The 18,780-nt window shown below is 45.7% G+C and overlaps 1 protein-coding gene across 3 annotated transcripts in view; it reads left to right on the top strand.

Moving 5' to 3' along the window:
* The window catches only part of NT5C2 (5'-nucleotidase, cytosolic II), a 109,032-nt gene that overhangs the window by 61,168 nt on the left and 29,084 nt on the right, over positions 1 to 18,780 (top strand). For all 3 annotated transcript variants that reach the window (XM_040437990.1, XM_040437988.1, XM_040437989.1), the window contains exons 3-5: positions 1,573 to 1,646; positions 11,337 to 11,454; positions 12,383 to 12,478. In XM_040437990.1, coding sequence (XP_040293924.1) covers positions 1,573 to 1,646; positions 11,337 to 11,454; positions 12,383 to 12,478 — 288 coding nt within the window. The remainder of the gene's footprint in view (positions 1 to 1,572; positions 1,647 to 11,336; positions 11,455 to 12,382; positions 12,479 to 18,780) is intronic.

Below are 18,780 nucleotides of genomic sequence, written 5' to 3'. Positions count from 1 at the left end.
CAGTAGACTATGTTCTGTGTGTAGTTTCCAGCTCCACCGTACTCAGGCTTACTGATACTGGCTCAATTTCCGCATACATGCCTTGGACCACATTTATTATATGTTTTAGACTTCATTTTCTCCTCTCCTCATAGGGGATGCGCCTTAGTAGTAGTGGGATTTGACTTAAAAAGTGACCACCTGCGCCAAAAAATGTGGAGCAAAGAAAGCCAACTCATCAGTGGTGTAAAGTTACCCGAAAATGTCTGACATGTCTTCAGAGGCACCAGATGTACCGTTCACAGCGAGGGACATGTTCAGACTGCCTGGTCTAAATATTAAAGAGGATTAGTACATCTACCCCAGTGTATTCTCTGCGCCTGCATACCAGACCTCAGCTCTGCTACATCTGCATGTATTAGGGTTATAGAAGTGAGTGGTAGTGTTTTTAGTTTGAATTTTCAAGGTATTGCAGGTCGGGTTGAGTTCAGGTAGGACATATTCATTAGTGCTAATGAGTTTTTTGTTAATCATGAACCCATGTAACTTAGCTTTGACCTTTTGTGCACAGGATGGGGTCTCCTTCAAGGACTATTGCACGCAGCGGATTTTGGGTATTGTCCTTTCAGACACACACATGGATTGTAGTAAATCCTGAATTTCCTATGACTTTACTTGCTATGAACTTGTGCGCTGTTCTCTCTTCGGATAAGATCTGGTTGTAGGAGTGATGCTGGCTGCCTAAGTATTGCTGACAGTCAAGAGTGATCGTTGGCGGACATTTTTGCTCCCTGAACTACTCCTTAAAGTGACCGCCAGTATATGCCATGACTTTATGACCTATGGGATCTCCATCGATCCTGAGAATTAAGGGTCTGTAGTGCTGAAACTGTACAGTTGGGGGAGCTGCTTTCAGGGCAAATGCAGCACTGCTTAATTTAAAAGGAGTCTGTCAGGTCCCGAATCCCTTCTGAAGTAAGGATATGTAGGGGACATGCCTTCCTTTTAAAATCTGTGCCAGAAATCCGGAGAAGAATCTTATTTTGACACCGATTTGGATGCCAGTGCACCATGAATGGGGCCACCAGTGCACAATCGCTCTCCCCCAGTATAGCCACCCATTGCCTGCCCCTCATGGTGCCAGGCTTCCCCCTGTGTCTGTGCCTATCTGTCTGCTTGGCACATGCGCAGTAAACTGAACAAATGCGAGGCTAGGAGGAAGGGCTGTTCTGTGCATGCGCCGAACATTGACCGAACGGTGCAGACACAAGATTTCAGAGCTGGCAGCCTGGCACTTTCAGACAACCACGAGGAGACCTTTTGGTAAATTGGAAAGATTTTTGTTAAGATGCTCTAGGTTGATGCCACTTTGTGACGCCATGTCGGCAGAGAATCTTCTATTGTTCTGTATGACAACTTCTGTAACCAGGTCCTGTTCCTGTCGTGGGGGCATGATTGGGGGCATGATTCGGTAAATGTGACCTCTGAAGGAAATAATATCTGCGCAGCCAGTTGCCTCCGCGGGCTATCTTTAAGGTTTATATCACTGCCCTTATCTTCTCTCATGTGTAATTTTCTTTTCTTGTCCTCCAGGGTCTTTGTGAACAGAAGTCTCGCTATGGAAAAGATCAAGTGCCTTGGATTTGACATGGATTATACACTTGCTGGTGAGCATGGAAAGAATGCTAAGGCCTCACAAAGCTGCTATTTATAACATTTGCCTTTCCTCCCCGAATGTTGTCACCGTTTCTTAGAACTGTTTTTATAGATAATTATTTAGGTCAGCTAAGCCTGAGAAGTCTTCAAGAGATCTTCCAACAGTTGAGACCTCACTAAATTGGATGTTTCAGGACCATGTGAGTACTTTAAGGGTAAATGGGATTTGGCATTCGAATAAGCGAATGTTCATTCTTGGCACGTTCTCCGGACGAAGATTGGCCCTCGCTGAATGGAGCAGAATCTACAATATACAAACTGCAAAACCGATGCGGAAACCTGAGGGTCAGCTTTGATTTTCTGCTGCCGATCACATGGCAAATACGTTGGCTTTTTTCCGTGTCCTGTCCACCACATACCTAAGACTGACTTACAACAGTTCCCCATAGAGCCCATGGAGTCTGTTGGGATTTCGTTGGTTGAGAAGCCATGCCACCTTGTTATGGCAGCGGTATCTTCTGCCCATCGGCCTCTTCTCCAATCCATAACATGGCCGCAGGTGGAGCAGCATGTGAACAGACATGGCGCTGTGCTTTTTCCATTATCCCTGAAACCAGCGAATGTATTACAACATTGGGGTAATGGGTCTGGGCCACATATTCCTCCACCGGCAGCCATATTGTGGATGGGAGCTGCATATGATCAGAAGATCTCACTGTCCTAGCAAGGAGTTGTAGATTTTACGTGCTGCAACCACTGTAAAGGCAGTAGTCCATTGTATTCATGATATTGCGACTCCCATCCACCCTCCAGCTTCTAATTGGCAGCCTTCTCCCTCCCACAGTGATGGCCGCATGCTACTAGGATTAAAATGTGAGTTTTCCCAAACGACACCATAATCATACCTAACAGACGTACCATCCAAAATATCGTGCCTGTCATTACTGCCTTTTTTCGCTATTCCGTATTAGAACATGTTTAGTGGATCCAGTTCACATAGCCACTGGAAATGGTAGACAGTCATTGATTTTCACAAGCATGATATTTTGAGTTTTTCACACAGTAACGTTAGCATTGTGGTTCCTGTGTTTGTCCAGTCTGATCATGGGTACGCCAAGCAGCAAGACCCTTTCTGATCATCTTAATTTTGGCCAAGTCATAGCATGTGCAAACTGGACAACCCAGTTAAAGAATATTCCTCCTTAAAGGGGTCATCCAGGAATTTGATCTTGATGGCTTATCCTCAGGATAGGTCATCAATATCCGATTCCTGGCAACCCTGCTGATCAGCTGTTTAAAGAGGCCTGAGCTCCCATGAGTGCTGACGTCTCCTCATAGCTCAGCCCTATTCACTTGAATGGGACTGAGCTTTGCCTATGCTACTTAACCAATGTACAGTGACCTCCCTGGCCTAGGAAGGAGGCCTAAGGGCTCACGGAGTGCTGCGGCCTCTTTGAACAACTGATCGGAACAGGTCGGAGAGTTGGACTTGTTCCCACCATACGCTTATACAGCCTCTCTGCATTTTCCTTAGTTTTATGTAGGACATCTCTGTGAGTGCTAAGCTTTGGCCTCTGAGGTTGACTCTATTTCTATACTTGTGGATGAAGTTACTTGGATCCACTCAATCGTGTACAGGTTGACGCCTCTCCGGCATTCAGTACATTAGAGAGATAGTACAGTGGTTGTGTTTCCTGCAGGGTATTGAATGGCGGCTTATGGAAACATTAGAGTGTCGGGACTGAAACAAGCTGTCAGTCAGATGTGTTTACTTGTAAACAAGGCTGGCTGCCCCCATGGCCGTCAGCAGCTCCAGCGATCCCATGACTTCCATTCTGTACACAGGGGAGAACTGACTGCAGCATTTTCAGAGGTCCTTCCATTTAATCCCAATGAATGGAATCTTTGACGGCCAGCAGTTTCATTATTATTGTGTTTTTAGTGTAGGTGAGGACAGAGCACATTTTATGTTGCTGATCACATTTTTGCAGTAAGTTTTAAATCCCGGTGCTCAACAGTTTTATTTTATTTTTATTTTTATTTTTTTTGCATCAAGTATCATTTTCACAGCAGCAGTAAATAGTTTTTTGTTTTGTTTTCCCCTGAATTTTGATATGCCGGTATCTAACAGTTCTGCAGTTGTCTAAGATCTCTGCTGTTACAGCAGCAGCCGGCGGCTGTCACTGCTCTGCTTACCAGTCCCGGGTGTCTGTGTCCCTCCATGCTAGCTTTGGCCTGCTTGCCTGCAAGCCCTCTACCCTTCTGCCCATAGGCAGCACACGTACGCACGTCCTCCAGCCCTCTAATCTGCTCCAGGAGCTGGCTGGCTACTCTGGGGTACTCAAGGTACCTTTGTTTGTGGAATGGTGCCTGAGCAATAGGTTTCCTAGTTTGCTAGTATGTTGCAAAAGTATGCTGTTTCTGTTGTTTTTCCTTTTACTGCCTTTCTGCTGGATTGTGACCATTTATTGCCTGACCTGTGTCTGACCTCTGTATTAACCTTTTGCCTGCTTTGCCCTTGTGCTGCACGTCCTGTGCCTGTCCTAACCTCTGCTTGTCCTTGACTAGCGTTTTGCCTTACCCCTCAGCGCTCTGCACCGATGTTTCTAACCCCTGTGAGTCTGCTGTCGGTCATACAGAGACTACTCCAGGAGGTATCGGCCTGGTGATTCCCCTGCAGCAAAGTCCAGATCCCCATACAGAGGTTAAAGGGTGACTGCCAGGTTAACACTCATAGGAGTAGCCCCAATTCAGATCCGTTGGTTGACACAGTGGTTCCACACCCACTGTCTTGACCTCTTTATTTTATGGGAAATACAAGTAGTATGTACTGAAACAGACATGGCTGTTCCGGCAGAGAATCGGCAGGACACAAACCTCAGCATGCAGCGGTTTGTGTCCGACCGGTTCTCCGCTTGTCTGCTGGAATGCGTACTGATCTCCGCTGGACTCCATTATACTTATACATTCCGTCAGGATCTGGAAAATTCCGGCAGGCTATTTTCTGCCAGAACAGCCTGCCGGAATTCGAAGTGAAGGTGTGAAAGTAGCCTTAAAGGATTTTTTTAATGAACAGAACTGATTATTGCAGCAGTAACCAGCAATGTCCACTAAACAATGGACTTAAAGTATCAAAGCTATTGCAGAACAGCTTGTCTGTGGGGGAGTGGGATTTTGGACCCCCACCAATCAGATATTGATGGCCTATCCTGTGGATAGGCTATTCATATAAAAGGACTGAAAGACCCCTTTAATGAAGAACTTACAGTGTACTACATCTGTAGCTCTCTTCATATCTCTCTACATGTCTTGCTTATCCCTAAAAGATGTCTCCTCCCACCCTAGAACCTTATCCCTAGGAGATATCTCCTACCTCCGTAGCACCTTCTCACTAAGAGATGTCTCCAACCACTCTTGAACCTTATCCCTAAGAGATGTCTCCTACCGCTCTCAAAACTTTTCCCTAAGGAGATATCTGCTTTTACCCTAAAACCTTATCCCTAAAAGATGTCTTCTACCACTCTTAAACCTTATCCCTAAGAGATGTCTCCTACCACTCTCGAGCCTTATCTCTAAGAGATGTCTCCTACCACCCTAGAACCTTATCCCTTAGAGATATCCCCCACATCCGTAGCACCTTATAGCTGTGAGATGTTCCCTACTGCCGTAGCATCTTATGGCCTATTTCACACAGTCAGTATTTGAAAGCCAAAAATCGGAAGTGGAACCTACAAAGAAAAGGTATCATAGATATATTTGTGCCTCTTATGTGTTTTGGCTTACAAATACTGATGCAAAAAATACTGACCGTGTGAAAGAGGCCTATCCCTAAGAAATGTCTCCTACCACCCTAGAACCTTATCACTCAGAGATCTCTCCTCCCAATCTCGAGCCTTATCCCTAAAAGATGTCTTCTACCACTGTAGAGTTTTATCCCTAAGAGATGCTTCCTACCACTAGAAGCCATGTTTTTTGTAAAGTAGGTGATGAGTATAGAGACATTGTGTTGTTCCTGTTGTTGCTTCCTATAAAGGCTAACGGTAGTACCCATTTGTGAATTTATTCTTCATCTATAGGGAGGAATAACAGAGGAACGACACTACACAGAATTACAAGAAAAGATTATACTAAAACAGACATGTTAAGTCTAAGTTGAGAATACCCCTTTACAGGGGATGTCCAGCGTTTTAAACCTTTTTGGCTGGGCCTGCGAAGTGAAACATACTTACCTGCTCCCTGCCACTTGGTTCTGGCCCATAATGGTGATGTGTCGCCCAGTGACGTGCTGCTTGGGGGACACCTCACCGCTGCTGGCTGCAGCATCGCAAGGGACCCTCCCATCCATCACACTTTTGCAAGCAGGCACCAGAGCGTGGCATAGTGCGGGTAAGCACGCTACAGAAAAGTTTTAACTGTGGCAATTGGGTGATGAACCTCCAATTACAGCAACTTTGTCTCTTGATGTATGCATGAAAGGAGTTTTCCTGGTTTCAGTTTTGAATACTTCTTTTCTCCATGGTCATGTCCATCGCCCACATTGCCCAGTGGCTGTAGGACGCTTTTGCTTTTGTTTTTTTCGTATTTAATACAAGCATTGTCATTCTTTGAAAAGAACCTTCAACCTTGGAAGCCTCTTGCTGCAGTTGCTACGTGACATGGCTGCCTCTTCTCGAGGGGGACGCCCTGCGGGAGCCATTAATGCTCCAGTGATTGAAGCTGAACTTCACCACAATAACTGGATATAATTATCTTGTGGAGGTACACAGGAATGTGAGCAGGCCGTATTTACGGATACTGGTGGTTACTGTTCTACTTTCTCTTGGCCTGTGCAGTAATAGGTGCCAGCGGAATCCTTCCCAATGTGACTTCCTCTTAAGGTGACCATTAGGGATGAGCGAACTTCAAGTTTTGAAGTTCGGGTATGTGCTGAATTGCGTTATGGATTCAATCTTTAGAGGCATCCCATTATGCATTCCGTCATAATAGAAGTCTATGGCCAGCATGACGGATCCGTCCGGTTTCCGTTATGCTGGCCATAGACTTCTATTATGGCATTCCGTTATGCTTTTCGTCACGGAATTGCGTTTTGGTCCGTGGTAACACGGAATCCATAACGCAATTCAGCACGTACCTGAACTTCAAAACTTGAAGTTCGCTCATCCCTAGTGACCATCACTGCAGTACATGTGCATAGACACCAATAGTCATATGACGTTATGTCTGCTGTACAATGCACTACCTCTCCATGTTCGTACTTCTGCTGTCCATCAGGGCTTCCGACAAGCTTTTTAGTATTTTTGTAGGCCGACGTAGAGCAGCGTGCAGCAGTATTAGGGTGTTTCATTTTGTAATGGAAAAATAAAATAAAATGTAAAATCTTTGCAGACTTTTGCTTACGCCCCGAGTCTCAGTGATGTAAAAGATATATATGGCAAATTTCAAGAAGATTGGATAATATTTGGGGGTTGCACACTTTGATCAGTTTTGTAAAAGTAGGCAAAAAATAAGATGTTTCAATGTTAATTACTTTTATTGGGAAGATTAGAGATCACAAACTTAAAATAATAATAAAACTAGATACTAAGATTAATAGGTAGTATGATGGGCAAAATGTGTTACATTAATCAACTTTGAACGATGCAATCCCTTCTTTGGTTAGCTTGGTGACGACTTTTCTGTGAAGAATTCACAGTAAGCAAATTTTCACTTCGATACGTAGCTGTACTTATCGCGCTGCAGGCCCTCGATGTGATTTCTGCCAACATCACAAAGTCCAATAAATTGTTATGTAAGAAGACCGCGCTGCTGCTCACTCCTCTGAGCCTACTCTTTTTCCGGTACAGAGCAAATTTCTGGCATGGGAAGAACCAACACCTTCCTATAGGTAATCAAGGAATCGCAACCATAGTGAAGCACTGACTTCCTCCGTGAATTATAAAAAGGTTTATTATCCTCACAAACCGAATCTTGATAAAAGTGTATGTATAAAATCACAAAAGTGCCATTCACAGGTATCGCCCGACCCGGGTTTCGCTTGCGCGCTTCTTCTGGAGCGTACACCTGCACTCCAAATAATTCGTCCAAAAAAGCCAATCCTACGTTTGTTACTGACAGATACCAAAGGTGTCTCTTGGCAACTGTGAGAGCACTTTTTTTTACGTCTGCATCTGGGTAAGTGCTCAGAAGCTCAAGCATATCCAAATCATTCTTTGGAGCCCATCGACTTACAATTGCCTTGTGCAAAAAGCGAACACATATGAGGCTGACAAAATGTGCAACCCGTTTCATTCCTTTCAATTCTCGTTGAGGAATATTCAACTGTTTAGTTAAGAGGACAATTTTTATGTGCATATATTGCCTTTGCCATCCACCTTGCTTGATGCAGAGCCCCTGGGATCCTGAAACTGAAGTCGTTTTTAGACCAACCTAGGTACAGTAGTGAGAGTAGTAATAAAAGTGATCAATGTGTGCAACCCCTAAATATTATCCAATCTTCCTGAAATTTGGCATATCACTGAGACTCGGGGCATAAGCAAAGTCATATAAAAAAATAAAATCTTTGGAAAAATGAAACGCCCTAAGCAGTATTCTTGCCGTCAAAAATATGGAGAACCCAGGGAGCGCCCCACAAAAGCCCTTGGTGACCATTTGATTGTGTTGTGGAATGGATCCATCACAGTGCAAGCCATGGCGCAAGTACGAATGGAGCTGTAGCCTCATTTACATGAGCAGAGAATTGCGAACAAATGTTGGTGCAAACCAGATAATTTGCCAGTGTAAATATGGTGCCGACCACCCTACAAATGAGCAAAGTGCTGATTAGTGGGGTGATCCAATAGTTCATGCAGTAGTTTGTCGGCAGCCCATTGGTCCTGTGTAAACGGGAATGTGCTACTGACAAATAAAGAATCTGTATGGGGAGGCAGAGGGGATGATTGCTGCCTGTAAATGCAGCATAAAGCGGGCAATGATCAGAAACAAATGGTTCATTCCCAGTCATTGCCCTGTGTATTGACCCTTGTAAATGGGGGCGTTTTCTGGTACTTCTATATTGATGCTCTGTCCTCATTATAGGCCATCAATATCTGAATAGTGGGGGTCTGACTCTGCACAGCTCCCTTCATTGTGTAGTGGACAGAGCTGGTAACTGCAGCATTGCTCCCATTCAAGTAAATATGATCAGCACTGCAGTAACCAGCTCTGTCCGCTACACGGTGGATGGAGCTGTGTAGTTCCAGCGCAGGAGCTACTGCAGGACAGCTGTTCGGCGGGATGGATGGTTTTGGACTCCCACCAATCAGATATTGATGGCCTATCCCGAGGATAGACCATCAATAGAAAAGTACAGGAAAACACCTTAAAGTAGCGTTTTACATTGCCCCCGATCATGCCTCCACTCACAGAGAAAATGCTTGTTCTACATTTTTCAAACCAGCACCTGGATATGAATACTTTTATAATTGCATGTAATTTTAAAAAAAATTGTATAGCACCACCTGTTTGTTCTTTTCCTTATTTATTTTTTATTTTTTGTCCATCTCACTGAGGTGGTCGAATGTATTCAGTTTAAGGGCGGGCCCGTGCTGCGGACTGCAATTTGCACGGGCACCGACCATAGGGCCTCCGTATGCAGACGCAGGACCCAATCATGCAAGCACACCTTAGTGGTTCCGTGCCTCCGTTCCACACTGCACCTTCCGGATTGCGGACCCATTCAAGTGAATGTGCCTCCGTTCCACACTGCACCTTCCGGATTGCGGACCCATTCAAGTGAATGGGACAGCATTCGTGATGCTGTTTGCGGGCCGCAGTATGGGCACGGCCGGCACACGTTCGTGTGCATGAGCCCTAAATCTTGCCACCAGTCATATGTTTTGTCAGAAGCTGTGTCAGTTAGGCTACTTTCACATTGGCGTTTCTGGGTCCGCCTGTGAGATCCGTTTCAGGGCTCTCCCAAGCGGCCCAAAACGGATCAATTCAGCCCCAATGCATTCTGAATGGATAAGGATCCGTTCAGAATGCATCAATTTGGCTGCTTGCAGCGTTTTGGTGACCGTCTGACTATGCAGGGCCTAACGGATCCGTCCTGACTTACAATGTACGTCAATGGGGACGGATCCGTTTTTCACTGACACAATATGGTGCAATTGAAAACTGATCCGTCCCCCTTGACTTTCAATGTAAGTCAAGATGGATCCGTTTTGACTTAGACTTTTTTTTTTTATGAATAATGCAGTTATAAACGGATACAAGCGTTTGCATTATTCGTGCGGACCCGTCTGTGCGGATACAAGACGGGTCCGCACAAAACGCGAGTGTGAAAGTAGCCTTACAGGGAGAGAGCTGCAGCAGAAAGGACACATCCCCCTGAGCTGCAGCAGAAAGGACACATCCCCCTGAGCTGACAGACTGAAGATAATCTAGCAGAACAATTGGTGCAATGAATGGGGAGATCTCTGGACCCTCGTGAGGTGCGGGGCTGGTTCTAGCTTTGTTAGAGATTGTCATGTCCTATATGATGTCAGATTTTTTATTTGCTACATTAATCATGGGATAACCCAAGATGAAAACAAGGGGGATGAGGGGGTTAATGTGCTGGGCTTGTTCGTTATGGGTTCCTTGGATTTCTGTCTCAGCTATTTGGGGGGTTTCTGGTATATTTTGTCTGCATCACCTTGTCCCGCATTGGTTCCTGTTTACTACTGCCCCCATCATTGTGACTGTAAACACTTTCTCTCCTAAACTGTTCTGTTATGCAATGTCAAGAACATCCTGTGCTGTGGCAGCAGCTGAAGAATTTGACTCTGTGGAAGCGGGACCAACTAAAAATAATACACCTCTGTGTTTAGTGGACCTCCGCCAGCTTTTATGTCGCATTTAACTAGGCTGGGTCTGAGCGAAGTAGGAGATGTGTTTCACAAGCAGCAGACCGCACATGAACCATGCAATGCTCTGCGTGACTCCACGTCTTGCTAAGTGATTGCCTTCATAGTCATTACCCAGCAATTCATCAAGTGCTCCTAAAACTGGATTTCCATTCCAGGATATCTGACTGCTTACCCAAGAGCGACTTGTTTAAAGCGTGTCAGGATGAAGCACTTAAGCTTTTTGAATATTGTTTTATCCATACACGCTCCAGCTGAAACTACACGCGGGAGACATTATGTAGAAGGAAGTCATAAACTCTCACTAAGAGTAGATCTACACTGAATAAATAGTCTTTAAAGGATTGGTAAACCTCAAGACCTCTTCACAGGAGTTCAGGATGCTGAGATCTATAGTGCTGTATGACAGGGTCCTCACATTGCAGAACTTGTGGCTCTTCTTGCTGTAGGGTCCGAACTTAAATTTTTCCACTGTTTTGTGAGTCGGTGTGGAAAATCACAGATGAAAACCTAATTATCGACTCGTTAGAGATTGGAAAAAGTAAAACAATCTAATATCTAGCTCTATAGATCTCAGCTTCTTGTGGCCCTATGGATAAAGCTTGCGGTAATGGGAGTGAATAAATTGTAATTTGGCATGGTGCATTTTTAAAGTTTGGGTTGATTTAGACTTTTATTCAGAAAGTTTTATATCCCTTTGATTTTACGCTTCCCTGTGCATAATACATCATATGCTGGATCAGGCTGAGAGGTAGCAACTTGATTAATCAGTGCAACATATAGATAAAAATTGTATTTCTTTTTATGTTTTCACAGTATACAAGTCTCCAGAGTATGAATCGCTTGGCTTTGACCTTACTGTTGAAAGACTGGTGTCCATTGGCTATCCACAGGAGCTTCAAAGTTTTGTTTATGACCCTACATTTCCTACTAGGTAAGAGACCACTGTGCATCCGTCCATCCATCAATTAATCATATTTGTCTGTCTCAAGGAGCCATAGTAAAAGGGCCCCCTCAGTCGACATCCTCACTGATTGCAATCATTTTCATTTTACTGTCCATCTGGCCCAGATCCCCATCACAGCTTCTGCTTGCTTCTACCCCCGTTACTCTTTTGCTTCCACCCCCGTTACTCTTTTGCCTCCAGAGTTGGCCTCTAATACTTCTCCAGATGCCCCCTAATATTGCACCCTTATACTTTGCCTGTTAAGCACCTGTATGTTATTCCACCATGTATAGTGCCTCCTCTCCAAAGCCATCTTGTCCTCCAGGCTCCAGCACATTCCAGGGGGTGAGCATCATGTCAGATACACAGTGGAAGGGGTGGCCTCTTATCAGCAGGTTCAGCCTAAGACTATATTAACACAACCGTAGTGTTTTGCGGTCCGCATAACACGGATACTGGCCCATGTGCGTTCCGCAATTTGCACATGGCCAGCACTATTATAGGAATGCCTATTCTTGTCCGCAATTGCGGACAAGAATAGGACATGTTTTATTGTTTTTGCAGGGCCACGGAACAACGGATGTGGAACACTGTGTGCTGTCTGCATCTTTTGCGGCCCCATTACAATGAATGGGTCCGCATCCGTTTTGCAAAATTGCGAAACGGATGTGGACCTATTCATACGGTCATGTGAATGACCCCTAAGTCTCAGTTCACATTGTCTGTCTCTAGCCCTCTCTATTCTGCCTCTTTGTTTCCATCTCACCATTTTATCATTTTATTAAATTATTTAGTATATATGCACCTATATGGAGAAACCATCCGAATCACATAAAGATGTCTGCCCAGTGGTTAAGGTTTATATTTTGTGAATATGTTTGTGAGCTAATAAGTAAAATCTCCTCTTTCTCCCCAGAGGTTTGGTGTTTGATACTACATATGGGAATCTTTTGAAAGTGGACGCCTACGGCAATATTCTTGTTTGTGCTCATGGCTTTAACTTTATGAGAGGGTAAGTACAGCTGTGCTAGATATTTTACTGCATCTTTCCACCCTGTTTGAGATCTTACTGCTGATTTGTACCTATGAAACCTGACCTGTTACATGTGCACTTGGCAGCTGAAGGCATCTGTGTTGGTCCCATGTTCATATGTGTCCATGTTGCTGAGTAAAATGAAGTTTTTATATATGCAAATGAGCCTCTAGGAGCAACAGGGGCATTGATGTTGCACCTAGAGGCTCACCTCTCTCTGCACTTTGATTGGAAGGGTCAGGTGTGATGATGTTTTCACTGCCTGGTCCTGTCGATCAAAGTGGAGAGGGTGCTGCAGTTGCAGAGAGCAGAACCTCTAGATGTAACGGCAACTCCCCCATTGCTCCTAGAGGCTCATTTGCATATATTAACACAGGCACATATGAACATGGGACCAACACAGATGCCTTCAGCTGCCAAGTGCACATGTAACAGGTCAGCTAGTATCATAGGTACAAATATGCTGACAGATGCCAGTTAACGTGTACCTGTACTTTTAAAAATGGATTTTTGTACTTACCGTAAAATCCTTTTCTCGTTGGATTCATTAGGGGACACACCACCATGGGTATATGCCCAGCTGACACTAGAAAGGAAAAGTGTTGGCTCCACCCAGATGGGCTATACCCTCTCTGCACAGACACTAAACTAACCAGTTGGTCCGAAAGCAGTAGGAGCATCAAAAAAACTGATGAACAGTGAAGCCAACATGTCCTAAACCAGAAAGAGGACCATTATCAAAGGGTCCCGGGAAACCTGAACAAATAAAAAAGCAACAAGGGAGGGATCTGTGTCCCCCAATGCATCCAACGAGAAACTGATTTTACGGCAAGTACAAAAATCAATTTTTCTCGTAAATGGCATTGGGGGACTCAGCACCATGGGACGTCCCAAAGCATTCCCCGAGGATCGGAAGAAACAGCCATGCGAAGAACCTAGCGCACAGCCGCTCACAGAACCTTGCAACCCAAACTGGCATCAGCAGAGGCCAAGGAATGGATATGGTAGAACCTGGAGAAGGTGTGAACTGAGGCTCAGGTGGCGGCCTTGCAGACCTGGGAAGCAAAGGCTAGATGCCGAACCGCCCATGATCCTCTGACCGCCCTAGTAGAGTGAGCGGTCAACCGGAAGGGAGGCTCATGACTTTTCGCCACATAGGCTTCCTTGACAGCCAACCTAATCCAATGGGAGATGGTAGCTTTGGAGGCTTGTAAACTCTTACGTGAGCCCTCAAGGACGACAAAGAGAGAGTCAGACTGACGGAAGGACTCCATTAACTGGAGATACAGCCGGAGCGCCCGAACCACATACAGAGGGTGGAGAGACTGCTCTCTCTGGGGTGAGAAGGGTTGGGGCAGAATGAAGGCAGAACAATCTCCTCATTTAATGTGGAAGGAAGAAACCACCTTGGGAAGAAAGGAGGGAACTGGGCGCAGAACAACCTTGTCCTGGTGAAAAACCAAAAAGGGAGACCTGGCAACGTAAAGCGGAAGCTTGTCGTTGAGACGGGAGTCTAAGAGATCCACGTCTGGAGTTCCCCAACGCTGAAAGAGTTGTAGAAACACCTCTGGATGGAGAGACCACTCGCCCGGGTCGAGACGCTGGCGACTGAGAAAGTCAGCTGCCCAGTTGTCGACTCCGGGGATGTAGACAGCGGAGAGAGCGGGAACGTGTCCCTCTGCCCACCACAGGATGCGAGAGGCTTCCTTCTTGACTGCCGCGCTTCTGGTGCCCCCCTGGTTGTTCAAATTAGCCACCGCCGTGGAGTTGTTCATCTGAATCCGGACAGGATGACCGCGGAGGAGAGTCCAACAGGACAGGGCCAGGTAAATGTCCCTGAGCTCCAAAATATTGATCTGTAGGGAGGTCTCCCGTATCGACCACTGACCCTGTGCTGTGAGAGACCCGAAGACTGCCCCCCAACCTGCCAGGCTGGCATCTGTGGAGATCACCTGCCAGTGGGGGGGGGAAGGAAGGATCTGCCGATTTGAGACGGTTAGCACGTTCAGCGCAAGTCCCGGTGGACCTGGGGGGACAGGCGGATCGGGCGATCGAGGCCTGACGGAGACTAGTTCCACCAGGCAAGGATTGAGAGCTGAAGGGACCAGGTGTGGAATTGGGTGTAAGGAATTGCCTTGAAGGTGGCAACCATCCGGCCCATGACACACATGCAGGAATTCCATCCTCTGGCTGGGAACAAGGAAGGACTTGGAGTGATTCACCAGTCAGCCGAACTGGGACAGCACGGACAGGGTGACGTGGAGGTTGGACAGGTTGTCCTCCTGGGACGGAGCCTTCACCAGAAGATCGTCCAGGTAGGGTATTATGGCAACGAGAAGTGCGACAAGGGGAGCCAACACTTTAGTAAAGACCCTCGGGGCAGACGCCAGGCCGAAGGGCAACGCCACGAATTGAAAATGCAGAGAACCTACCACAAAGCGAAGGTACCTCTGATAAGACAGAGCTATGGGGACATGTAGATAAGCGTCTCTGATGTCGATGGATGACAGAAACTCGCCCATCCCGAGAGAACCAATCACCGACCTGAGGGACTCCATGCGAAAGTGGCGGCCTAGGCGAGGAAAAAGCCGGGGCCTCGATTAATGAAGCGGCCGGAAAAAGTGCGCCGTCTGCGAGACGGAACCGTGGGAGACCGGGGGCCCTTTCGGAAAAGAAAAAACAGGTGTGGGGGGAGGGGGGGCTCCTGAGGAGAAGCGACGCTCAGGGAGGGGAAAAATGGGGCAAAAGAAGCACCTGGGGCCCGAGGACAGGGCAGAGAAGATGTGACCTAGTCCCAGGCAGAAGCCAGGGACTAAAGTATAAGGGGTGGCCAGGGAGGAAGATTACCCAAGAAAGAGAAGAAAAAAGGGCCCCCCCACAAGTGTGGAGAATCCCCCGGAAGAACAGGGGGGAAACAAGGGGAGAGGGGGACATCCCCAGGCCCCCCGAATAAAGTGACTCCCACCCCCTGGCCAAAAGAGGTGAACTAACCCTGAACCCCATGGGACAGGGACGCAGGGGAGAATACTCACCGTCCGGTGTCTTCAGGCGCCGCAGGGTCACCCCTTCGGCAAAGTCGCACACATGTGGGATTGCCGGCATGCCACTGCGGATGGAGTAATGGGTGATCGGCAAGGTACTCGGAGTACGCGCCCGCAGGGGGTGCAACTAAAGTGTATATTCACGATGGAGCCCCATCCTGCAGCAGGCCATGACCTGCAGAAGAGAAAAAATAAAATAAAAAACAAAAAGCAGCAAGAAAACAGAGGAGGTCATGTCTGCCTCCTACGAACACTAGACTACTACTGGTTAGTTTAGTGTCTGTGCAGAGGGTATAGCCCATCTAGGTGGAGCCAACACTTTTCCTTTCTAGTGTCAGCCTCCTGGTGTCAGCTGGGCATATACCCATGGTGCTGTGTCCCCCAATGCCATTCACTAGAAAAATACTTTTGATATGTCAGTGATAGTGAAAGGTTTTGAATCTGATTTAGTGGGGGTCCGAGTGCTGAGACCCCCACTCATGGCTCATAGACTTTGTTGAATTTGTCTTCAGCAGTAAGGAGAGACAGCACTCTATGTGAGCGCTTCTTTCTCCTCGTTTCAGCGATCGGTGGGAGTCTCCGCACGCATATCCCACTGATTAAAACCTCTGATATTTCACTATGACATATCAAAAGTTTTTTGAAAGTACACTTTAATAAAAAATTAATATTTATGAAAAATAACTTGTGAACAGCTCACCATGTGGCAAAGTCCTTAGGCCAGGCGCACATGCTGCATGGAAAAAACTCCAGGCGGACCCCATGATAGAAACAATATTCCAAAATACAGGGATAGGGTGGTAGCAATTGTGTGCAAAAACATAAAAAAAAGAAGATTTATTAGAAAAAAAATTGTAGATTAAAAACCTGGTGTGCACATCCAAATTAAAGCTTACGTGTTTCGAACTCTGTGAGTTCTAAGTCATAGCATAAATGAATGGCCTATGCCTCTAAGTAGATACTTCCTATGTGAGATTATTTGTTGCATCAGCAACTCCATCTGCAGAGGGCCACTCACATAATCAAATACATAACACATGTTCACAAGAACATACCGTGGCCTTATCCGTATACCCAGATTCAAACCATAGGGCGTGACTGTATTCAAACTGAATATCCAGTATGCGTCCCGTTTAGAGTCCCTGTACTTTCATGCAATGTAATTTCAGTTAATAGAAAAAGGTGTACAGTCAGGTCCATAAATATTGGGACATCAACACAATTCTAACATTTTTGGCTCTATACACCACCACAATGGATTTGAAATGAAACGAACAAGATGCGCTTTAATCTTCAGACTGTCAGCTTTAATTTGAGGGTATTAACACCTAAGTTAGGTGAACGGTGTAGGAATTACAACAGTTTGCATATGTGCCTCCCACTTGTTACGAGACCAAAAATAATGGGACAATTGGCTTCTCAGCTGTTCCATGGCAAGGTGTGTGTTAGTCCTTCATTATCCCAATTACAATGAGCAGATAAAAGGTCCAGAGTTAATTTCAAGTGTGCTATTTGCATTTGGAATCTGTTGCTGTCAACTCTCAAGATGAGATCCAAAGAGCTGTCACTATCAGTGAAGCAAGCCATCATTAGGCTGAAAAAACAAAACAAACCCATCAGAGAGATAGCAAAAACATTAGGCGTGGCCAAAACAACTGTTTGGAACATTCTTAAAAAGAAGGAACGCACCGGTGAGCTTAGCAACACCAAAAGACCTGGAAGACCATGGAAAACAACTGTGGTGGATGACCAAAGAATTCTTTCCCTGGTGAAGAAAACACCCTTCACAACAGTTGGCCAGATCAAGAACACTCTCCAAGAGGTAGGTGTATGTGTGTCAAAGTCAACAATCAAGAGAAGACTTCACCAGAGTGAATACAGAGGGTTCACCACAAGCTGTAAACCATTGGTGAGCCTCAAAAACAGAAAGGCCAGATTAGAGTTTGCCAAATGACATCTAAAAAAGCCTTCACAGTTCTGGAACAACATCCTATGGACAGATGAGACCAAGATCAACTTGTACCAGAGTGATGGGAAGAGAAGAGTATGGAGAAGGAAAGGAACTGCCCATGATCCTAAGCATACCACCTCATCAGTGAAGCATGGTGGTGGTAGTGTCATGGCGTGGGCATGTATGGCTGCCAATGGAACTGGTTCTCTTGTATTTATTGATGATGTGACTGCTGACAAAAGCAGCAGGATGAATTCTGAAGTGTTTCTGGCAATATTATCTGCTCATATTCAGCCAAATGCTTCAGAACTCATTGGACGGAGCTTCACAGTGCAGATGTACAATGACCCAAAGCCTACTGCAAAAGCAACCAAAGAGTTTTTTAAGGGAAAGAAGTGGAATGTTATGCAATGGCCAAGTCAATCACCGGACCTGAATCCGATTGAGTATGCATTTCACTTGCTGAAGACAAAACTGAAGGGAAAATGCCCCAAGAACAAGCAGGAACTGAAGACAGTTGCAGTAGAGTCTTGGCAGAGCATCACCAGGGATGAAACCCAGCGTCTGGTGATGTCTATGCGTTCCAGACTTCAGGCTGTAATTGACTGCAAAGGATTTGCAACCAAGTATTAAAAAGTGAAAGTTTGATTTATGATTATTATGTCCCATTACTTTTGGTCCCTTAACAAGTGGAGGGCACGTATGCAAAGTGTTGTTATTCCTTCACCGTTCACCTGATTTGGATGTAAATATCCTCACATTAAAGCTGACGGTCTGCAGGTAAAGCACATCTTGTTCGTTTCATTTCAAATCCATTATGGTGGTGTATAGAGCCAAAAATTTGAAAATTGTGTTGATGTCCCAATATTTATGGACCTGACTGTACGTAGCAAATTTCTAAATCGCTTCATTTTAATAAAACCTGCCTGCATCCACCTGAAAAAAGATGTAAAGTCATGGCCACATAAGTTGCAGTCCACTGCCTGTTGTCAGACAACAGCCGTTCCTAGTAACAGAGACTCAGAAGATGGCTGAAAGGAAGTGGGAGCGTGTCAGAGGTAGCTTAGATCCTGAGCCTGATTAAAGAACTGCTTGTACACTGCTTCAAGACATCACAGGAGCCTCCTCTGTTCCTGTGTGATTTCCCCCTCCTTATCTGTTCTGTGAGCTCCAGAGCTGAAAACAAACATAGGGGGGAAGTAATGGAAATTATGTCACAGTAGTACAGTGCTGGCAGAAGGGGGATGCCCCTGCTTCTGAGTGAAATGCATCTAGCTGTGCAGCTGAAA

Source organism: Bufo bufo, chromosome 6 (genome assembly GCF_905171765.1).
Source record: "Bufo bufo chromosome 6, aBufBuf1.1, whole genome shotgun sequence".
NCBI classification, from domain to species: domain Eukaryota; kingdom Metazoa; phylum Chordata; class Amphibia; order Anura; family Bufonidae; genus Bufo; species Bufo bufo.
The sequence above is the reverse complement of the archived record's forward strand: the minus strand, read 5'-3'. Positions and strand labels throughout refer to the sequence as shown.